The sequence below is a fragment of the Pterocles gutturalis genome, unplaced genomic scaffold, assembly GCF_000699245.1.
Source record: "Pterocles gutturalis isolate BGI_N339 unplaced genomic scaffold, ASM69924v1 scaffold15898, whole genome shotgun sequence".
NCBI classification, from domain to species: Eukaryota; Metazoa; Chordata; class Aves; order Pterocliformes; family Pteroclidae; genus Pterocles; species Pterocles gutturalis.
Window position 1 is genome coordinate 1 of NW_010125878.1, and position 9,335 is coordinate 9,335.

The 9,335-nt window shown below is 40.2% G+C and overlaps 1 protein-coding gene across 1 annotated transcript in view; it reads left to right on the top strand.

The window, feature by feature from the left end:
• Positions 1-254: 254 nt before the first annotated feature.
• CLUAP1 (clusterin associated protein 1) overlaps positions 255-9,335 on the top strand; it is a gene marked incomplete at its 3' end in the record, with an annotated part of 23,250 nt that continues 14,169 nt past the window's right edge. Inside the window, exons 1-4 of the mRNA XM_010078758.1 lie at positions 255-360; positions 2,260-2,344; positions 7,059-7,238; positions 8,459-8,554. Of these exons, the coding sequence (XP_010077060.1) occupies positions 260-360; positions 2,260-2,344; positions 7,059-7,238; positions 8,459-8,554 (462 nt within the window). The remainder of the gene's footprint in view (positions 361-2,259; positions 2,345-7,058; positions 7,239-8,458; positions 8,555-9,335) is intronic.

Genomic DNA, 9,335 nt, shown 5'->3' on the forward strand with positions numbered 1-9,335 from the left:
CAGGCTGTGTTCTGTGCAGAGAAACTGTCTCAGCATTGCTTCTGCCCAGTGACCCTCGGGTTAAAGTCACCTTTTGACTCAGGGCTGGTTTTTAGGGAAGTTTCATTACTTGTTAAAGTTATTCCCTTCAGGGTGTTTGGGAGCAGTGCTTTGAGCAGGGCAGAGCGGATGGGGAGTGAGCAGCGTGCTGGGGGACCCCGGGGAGGAGGTGTGAGGAGGAATCCCCCCTGCTCCTGCTTGTTTTGCAGATTTTACGGAGATGATGAGGGCGCTGGGGTATCCCCGCCTCATATCCATGGAGAATTTCCATACCCCAAACTTCATGCTTGTCTCTGAAGTGCTCCTCTGGCTGGTGAAAAGGTGGGTGATGGGGCTGGAGCTGGGGTGGGATGTGTGTGTCTGGAGCTGACGGTGGGTGTGAAGCTGTATTAAGAGGTTTTAAGAGGAATATGATGATATTTAGTCATTCTTTGAGATCTGTTGTTCTGAATATTAGATAGAAGGTGGGGTAGTTAAGCTTGCAGGTTTTTACTTTGATTATAGAATGTAAAAAATGTGTTTTCATAGCTGAAGTAGAAAGCACAGTGACTCGGTCCTGGCAGAGATTGCGTCCCAAAGGGGATGCGCTTCCTCGAGGGCGGCTGCATCTCTTTCACATGTTCTACAAACTCCGTCACCATTCTGCCTGTATCTGACCTTGTGTCCCAAACAGGGTGATGTACAGTGAGAGCTTCTCAAGACACAGTTAGTTCTCACCTTGTTGTTACAGTTGCTGATGGTTCAGACTGGTTCTAGCGCTTGTTCCATGTTTAAACAAATAGAATTATACAGGACTGATGTACTGCTGTCTTGTGATTGTTTTACACCCACTTAACCCATTGACAGACTTTGGTTAAATATTTGTACTTGATGTGCTAATCAAATTATAAATAATCTGCTTTCTCTCATGTACATGAAAAAATAAACTAAGTTTTTCAGCTACTCATAAGGTAGAATATTACAGCTGAAAATATTAACAGTGACCTCTTTGCCTGATTGCTATTTTTTGGCCTGGGTTCTTAATTAGTATCCATTAAGTGTAATTACCCAGCTGTTATGTATTTGCTGAATACTGTTGCGGTTCTAACAAAATAGAGAAATACTTACAGCTGTTCAAAATGACTTAGATTGTTACCTAAATATTCTTTAAAACGCTGCTGTTACACTAAGGTTCTAAATTACTGGTTGTTTTCAACTCAGGTGTAAAAACATAAATCAGTTTCCCCCCCAGTATGTAACAGTAACATAGCAGAGCAACTGAAAGAAAATAAAAATTGTGTTTTTAAAAATATGTTTCTCTAATGAAACTGAACACTTTTAAAACTTCTGTGTTACAACATTGTTGGGAACCCTCTGCCTAACAGTGCCTTGCTCTTAATTTCAAATGTGATTTGAAAGCAAAGATGCTTTTCTGCCTGTCTGAATGCTGAAAATGTTGAAGCCTTGTATAAGATTCTGGGAATTCACTTTTTTCCTTCCCTGCTTCCTGTAGGCTGGTGACTTGTAGAGGTTTCTGCATTTCACTAGTGGTTTGGGTTTTTTTAAAAAGCATTTCACAATCTTTCAATTTGCTTTTTTGTAAGTTTCATTGACTTTTAAAAGTGTGTTTGAAATGGTGTCTGTGAGTGTGAACTTTTCTTGGTGTGTTTTGAGAGAGCAGAAAAGTGTCGTAACATTTTAAAGGACAAGGCGGCTGGTTTTAGTACAACAATAGTAAGCTGGTACCAAGTCGATTTAACTGACCGCTGGGAAGACTGGGAAGATGAACTTAGTCATACACCTGTTTTAAACTCTGAAGCAGCACATGATGAAGTTTAGTTTGATTTATATCAGCAGCTTGTGATTTAAGTAGCAAAATTTCTGAAAATTTTTATTTATTTTTGAAAACAAGTATTTCACTGACTTGGTTGAGCCAGCTAAATTTTGTTCCTTTGCAAAACAGAGTGAAGAGATGTACTCAGGACCCCACAGTAACAATTCCTTCTGGAGAAGTGTCTCAGGTTTTGCAGCTTTTGCAGTTTGTACGCAAACCTGTTGTATGCCTTCTGGGGTGGCTAGATATCCCAGTCCGCAGCAGGAGCAAAAGATTTATTTTCCAGTCTCATAGAGGTTATTTTGTTTGGATTTTTTTTTTTTTTTTTTTTGCCTCACAAATGAAACAGTCTTTTAAAAACTGCACATATATTTCTTGTCAGAACTTACGCATGCTTCTTTCCACAGGTATGAGCCTCAGACTGATATTCCTTCTGATGTGGCGACAGAGCAGGACCGCGTTTTCTTCATTAAGGCTGTCGCTCAGTTCATGGTAGGTCTGCTTAAGGAGTCGTGCTTAAGCACATTGAAATACTGGCTCCTGATGAGCTTTAGTGCTTCTTTTCCTCACCCCTTACCATTTCCTTGCAACAGCTGGCTGAGTACATGTTGTATTCTTGTGCTGTATTCTATGCCGTGTGCTCTTCTAAACTTGAAGAGGCCAGGGCATGCTGTTGCTGAAATCGGGCAGAGTTGTGTCCTTGCAGAATTGGGATCTAAACATTTAACACTAGAACAATACTCATCTTTATCACTTTGTATTTTCATAAAGGTAATAGTGGAAGACATAGCTGCAGATGTGAATTTTTTTGAAGCCCTTTAAATGGGTTCAGAAGAGATCCCATGGTATTTATTGCTAATTTGGGATGCCTGATTCTTTTGCATGCTTGAGTAGTTGTAACTTCTGATATTGCCATTATGGTGTGGAATCATATATTGGCATCCTGTTGTATGAGCCTCCTCACTTTATCGATTGAGACATATTTTTCTCAGATCAAATCTTTCACCAGCTCATGCATGAGCATGCTTGAATTGGACCATCAACTTTTTTAGTCTCATGGAATAAAATAACGTTGTCCTTCACATCGCAGCAGCTATTTTGAAGCAGCATGAGCCTTTGCTGTTGTGACACACTTACTTAGCGCTCTTAATCAGGTGGAAAAAAACTTACTGGGGCTGCAGGGGGGTCTGGAAGTGATGGTTGTCTTTGTTATTGCCAAAGATTAATTTATTATAATATTTTAATGAATTTTAAAAATATATTTAAATGACATTCTAACCCAGCCAGCTTTTCACTTCTGATTTGTGATGATGTCCACTATAAATTTTCTTAATTCTTAATTTTACTGTGTTCAGAGCATGTTATACTTCCATACATACCAGAATGCACTTTTGAGCCCTGGAGCATTGTAAGAGGTAGTGAACAGATCTGTTTTGTTTGGAGGGATTCCCCCCCTCCAAATCAAGCATGTTTGAAAAGGACAAGTATGAAAGGAGAAATAATGTTACATGTACATTTTCCTTTTAATAGCTGATTCCATGTAAGAAATCCCAAGGGTTTTGAAGAATTACATAATACAATTCAGAAAATGAAATGAATGGAAGTTTCTTTAATCATCCTGTACATAGTCTCAGTTAATATTACAAGATAATACGGGGATTATTGTAGTTTTTCTGCATTTTCAGAATGAGAAAAGCTTGTAGACATTTCCTTGATAACTCTGGATTCCATGGACAGTGAATTATTTTCTCTAGTAGCTAACAGCTTTATGCATCTGTAGCCAGACGTGAGATTTGATGGAGACAGATTTATCTTAGAAGAGAATATCAGAATGGATTAATCATCGTGAAATGCAACTAGGATATTGCTCTCCTTTACTGAAAAAAAGACTGAAGATATGTTAATTTTTTACAGAAGGGATGTATTGCTCTGTGTTTCTGGTAGTTTGAGAACCTGCCAAATGCCTCCTTTTTGGACCCAGAAATTCCTGATGTATCTGCAGGGTTTTCTTATGTGATTTTTTTTTTCTTAAATAATTTGTCCACCTAGAACTGCCCTAATCTGTGTGGCTCAATACCTGGCTCCTACTTTAGCCCACTTGGATGTAAATTTGAAGTGGAGTGCAGCAAAAAGCCTCTGAGTTTAGTTTCATAGAAGTGCATTCATGAAAACATACTTAGCAAACCAAGGTCCCAGACTTTTTGCAAAAGGCAGACACTTTCTTTTTTTTTTAAGTGATGGGAGAAGCTGCTGATGTGATGTCTGCAAAGCACAGAATCACAGAACAGTTGAGGTTGGAAGGGACCTCTGGAGATTGTCCAGTCCAACCCCCCTGCTCAAGCAGGGTTGTCTAGAGCACGTTGCACAGGATCATATCCAGTAACTCTGTGCGTTCAGTGACTCTGCCTTCTCTGTATCCCTCCTCACCAGGGCACCCACCCTATTCAGCAGTGCACCCGTGTTTTCTCTGGTCCTCTTTTTGCTACTGATGTATTTGAAGAAGCCTTTCTTGTTGTCCTTGACATCTCTTGCCAGATTTAATTCCAAATGGGCTCTAGGCTTCCTCGTCACATCCCTACATACTCTGACAACATTCCTGTGTTCTCCCCAAGTGGCGTGTCCCCTTTTCCACATTCTATATACTTCCTTCTTCTTTTGGAGTCTTGCCATGAGCTCCTTGCTCATCCATGCGACTCTCCTGCCTGCTTTGCTTGACTTCTTACTCGTAGGGTTGCACCCATCTTGGGCTGGGAGAAAGTGAAGCTAATAATCTTGCTGAGTGCTTTCCAAGAAGTATCACGTGCTCAATTCCCATTTCATGTGCTCAATTCCCATTTCAGCCCGGGGAGATTTAGAGCCACTGCTTCAGTACCCAGGAGACAAGCCGAAGTATAAAACAAGACAGGGAGATGAGAGCAATCCTCATTCTTCCTCTTGAGAATGTGCTGTTGTACAGGAAAGAATGCAAAACGTTCAGGTTAGACAGGCTAAAGACCACGACTCTGCAACTGAATGGCTGGAGCACTCCGCTGGGAGTTCTGGGCTGTCTTTGCGTCTCCATCACACTGTCAAAATTTGGCTCTATGTTAATAATAAAGCAGATTTTAAAGTAAAGCAAACTTTCCAGCTGCTAATGCCTATTTCCCTTTTCAATTGCACTGTAATAATCTGATCTTCAGAATAGAGGGAGGTGATTTTTAATGATACTTCATTTAGAGTTGTTATAAATTAGGTGACTGTCTCAAGCTTTCCAAACATGAAGTTACCTTCTTGGGTAAGTGCTGCTGTTATGCCTGTCTGAAAAATATATGGACTTGTCCGTGTATTTTTTCATCTTTTTAAGTACTCTTTCAGTGAATAAACTTTTTTTTTTTGTCCTTTTACTAGACATTGATTTTTCATTCTTGGGGTTTAATGGAACTGAAATTGGAATTCCTGTCTTTAACAACAACCTTTATGATGTGGTGCATCAGTCTTCTTTGTGTAGGGGATGTTTAACAGATTCTGTCAATTTAATGACCTACTTCTCTTAAAATTTAATACCTACTGTTTCTACGATTAGTTTTTTAGATTCCTTCTACTGAAAAGGAAGGAAGGAGAACACATCTGGCTTTCTGCTTCTTGTATTGGTTCATTTGAGGTCATGCTGGTCAGAATTTTCAAAAGCAATTAGGGTTTTTTGTACCGTAAGTCTCATTCCGCTGGCTCAGGGTGTACAACATCAGGAACCTCTTGTGGGAGTTTTGAGTTCACTTTTCACACTTCGGTGAGTTCTCGCCAGCAGTTTGCTCTGCTGGGTTGAGACTTTGGGATGAGAGAGGCAAGAGGTGAACACTTCTTGGGAATGGAAATCTTGATTGTGAAGTCACCAAGTTTGACAAGATGCATACAAAGAAACATGGGCCAGCAACTATTTGCTTTGTTTCCTTTGTTCTTTGAGAAGCTGGAGCTAAATCCATACTTTGAGATACAGAATCACAGAATCACAGAATGTTAGAGATTGGAAGGGACCTCGAAAGATCATCTAGTCCAATCCCCCTGCCGGAGCAGGACACCTAGATCAGATCACACAACCTGGGGCTTCAGGGGTAGGGGGCTTCTCAGGACAGCCTTTCTGTCTTTAGTTTCACAGGAAATTTTGTGCAGTCAATTATTCAGTGCAGCGTGGGCAAAACTTGTACCCACTGTTTTAATGTTGGAGTCTTTTATCCCAGGTTGACGGTCTTGCACTGTCAGAGCCCTCGGGGGGCATGAATTGCTTACGGTGACACTGTAATACCAAAGTTGTGTAACACCCCAATAGATTCTTTCTGCCGCACGGTATTCTCAAAGGATAAACATTTTAGCAGAAGTTTCATCTTAAAAATATACCGAAAGGAAGATGTTAAGTCGTTCACATGCTTAGTTTCTGTTTCCATAAGCAGTGATCAGTTTTTGTTTGCCTGCTTGTTTAGTCATGCCACCAGGAGGACTGCCTCAAGGTTTTGCCTGAAGTTTAGTGTTGGCTCCTTGCAGACGTTTGTTTAGAATATAACCTTGTCAGGAATTTCAAGAACAACACTGGTGTCCTTTCTGTGACAGATGTATCATTTCTGTTATGCTCTTTTTTTCACCTTTATTATTTGGAAATATAAAAAGATAATACGATTTTTAATGGTTTTTTCCTTACTGGTCTGTCTGGACTTTTCAGAGATGGAAGACAAGGGAATAAAATTGCTAATACCATAGCAGGGAAAAATTTGAGAGAAACAATAAAATATTCTGAAGGTACTGCTGGAAGAGAAGACAGTTAAATTAGGATAATTGATCTTACTCTTGTAACTCATTAAGGGTGAAATTTACCTCTCCGCAGCAGCATCACAAGACCTGGGCAGCACTTACATTCCACTTAAACTTAATTTGAATTTAAGTGGTGCACAGGGTTTTTGCTGATCTTCATGCAGGGAAGAATTAATGGATAGTTTGAGTTTTTTCTTCTGGTAATTGTCTGCAAATGTTCTGACATGCGGAAAGTGCACGTTTCAGAAAAATTTATTCTAGAAACATCAGTAATGTGATGAGGCAAACTTGTGTTTCCAAACAGGAAGATTTATTTCGGTAAAGCAGAGCATGATGGCCTCCAAAGTGAGCTTTTGAGTGAAGTGTGAAGATGTAAATGAGGATTTCGTTCTTTGTGACACAATAAATTCATTCTTTCTTCCCCAAGGCTACCAAAGCCCACATAAAGCTCAACACTAAGAAGCTTTACCAGGCAGATGGCTATGCAGTGAAGGAACTGCTAAAGATCACCTCTGTGCTTTATGGTGCTATGAATACCAAGGGCGTGGAACGTGCAGACGTGAGTGAGGAAGACAGCAGCAAGTTCAAGTTTGATCTTGGCTCAAAAGTAAGGAAAACTTATGCTCTTGGTTTGGGGAGGGGTTTTGTGTTGACTTATGGAAAACAAATTGATTTTCTGTCTGAAACTTCAGTAGAGAATGAACAAGGGAGCAGGTATGGTTTTAACTCATACTTTCTGTAGTTGAGGTTATATGCTATCGTGTTTTGATCTCTCTGAGTTCTCAACCAGAAGCATAATACAAGGCGACAGTGGCCCAAACTTGGTTATCTTTGTTTTAGGCTGCTGCTGAAATCATAGACATAGTGGAATAGACCAGAATAAAGACTATTTTGTATCTACTAACCTTGTTGCAACAGGGGGAGTTTGCAAGATACTACCTGAAAGTTGTTTTTGAGCCTCTTTGCATTGAAGGAAAGGGAAATCTGACAGACATCAAAGCTGTTCAAGCACTTGAAGTAAATTTTATCTCTAGATATTAAAAAAACCCTAACAAGATACTGCCTGAAAGTTGTTTTTGAGCCTCTTTGCGTTGAAGGAAAGGGAAATCTTTGTGTTACCCTGACAGACATCAAAGCTGTTCAAGCACTTGAAGTAAATTTTATCTCTAGATATTAAAAAAACTCTAACACTTTGTTAAATAAGAGGAATTCCTGTTACTGTTTTTTGTTGGTTTTAGCACCTCTTCTATGTTCTGATGTTCTTAGTCTTTGATTCTCTTACAGCTACGCCATGTCATGCCTGCTTGTTAGGCAGTGATACAAAAATGACAGAACCCCAGGAGGTGTAAGTCTGGTGTGCCCCTGCAGAAAGCACCTGAAAAAATCAAGAAAAAACCCTTGTGGATGATCAATACTCATTACCCATGCAATGCACTAGTCACCTTCCTTTTGGTATATATACTTTTTACTTTTCCGTAGGAAGAAGATGATGTTTCCCTTTGCCGTGGGCAGCACATGAACCAACAGCTGGCCAAGTCACAGTTTTATGGAGGTGTTTTTGTTGGCCTAAGGTGGCTGGGGTTTCACCCAGAAGCCTGTGTCTACATGGTGCCTCATCTGGGCCATTTTAAAGCCAAGAGACAGGCTCACTCCGATTCCAGTGGACAGCTTCTTCAATACTGTAGTAGAGTTTTGGCCACTGTGCTGACCTCCTGTGCAATTTTAACATGAGAACAGGAAAAAACCTGTTGTGGATTTTTTTTTTTTTGTGTGTGTGTGATGTTGGGGATTCTCTTTTGCTAATCAGTGCTGTTGCTGTGTTTCCAGATTGCTGACTTGAAGGCAGTCAGGCAGCTTGCTTCCGAAATCACCTCCAAAGGAGCAAGTCTGTACGACTTACTTGGCAAAGAAGTTGAACTAAGGGTAAGTATGCACTGGAGAATGTGTAAGAAATTTGTGTTGGCTGGCTGCTGCAAAGGAAAAGGGTTTAAAAGTATCAGTAGTTCATCTAACAATTGCATCCGAAATGAATATTCTCTGAGTTGAAGGAATGGGTGTGAAAGTTTGCATTTCCTTCCTACTCACATTAGTACTTGAATTAAGTAGGCCTGAGAGAGCAGTTTGGCATTTTCTCTTCAGAAAGCTGAAATACTCTCTGTAGAGCTGTTTGGAAATGCTAATCATATATGTATGTTTAGTGGTGGGGATAGATATATTCTAAAAGTTAAATGATTAATGCCCTTAGTTTTCCAAGTGCAAGGCTCATTAGTTCTGTTACAGTAATTGCAGCCCTTGCAAGCCAGCAGAGAACATATTCTTTAGCTTAGTTGTAAAATCACAAGCTGTTGCATGAAGTCGTGGAAGTGTCCTGAAACACTGCCAATTATTTTCTTAAATGGGTTTATCTGCAATGCTGGAGGTTGTTTGCTGAAAATAGACATTTAAACAAGGGAAACCCTGAATGTTCTAGTACTGGTTTTGGTAATCTTCAGATTTGTGATATCTGAGCTGCAGGAAGCACACCCTGTAAGAGCAGTAGGCTCTGTGCCTTGACGATTAATGCTCCCAGATCCTTGTTTGATGGAGCACAAGTGGCTCAAAGGGTAGAGGATATACAGCGTAGATTATCTGTGGAACATTGCCTTTTCTGCTAGATGTGTTAGCGTGGCAGGCAGCAGCGTGAAAAGCATTGATATTGTAAAAG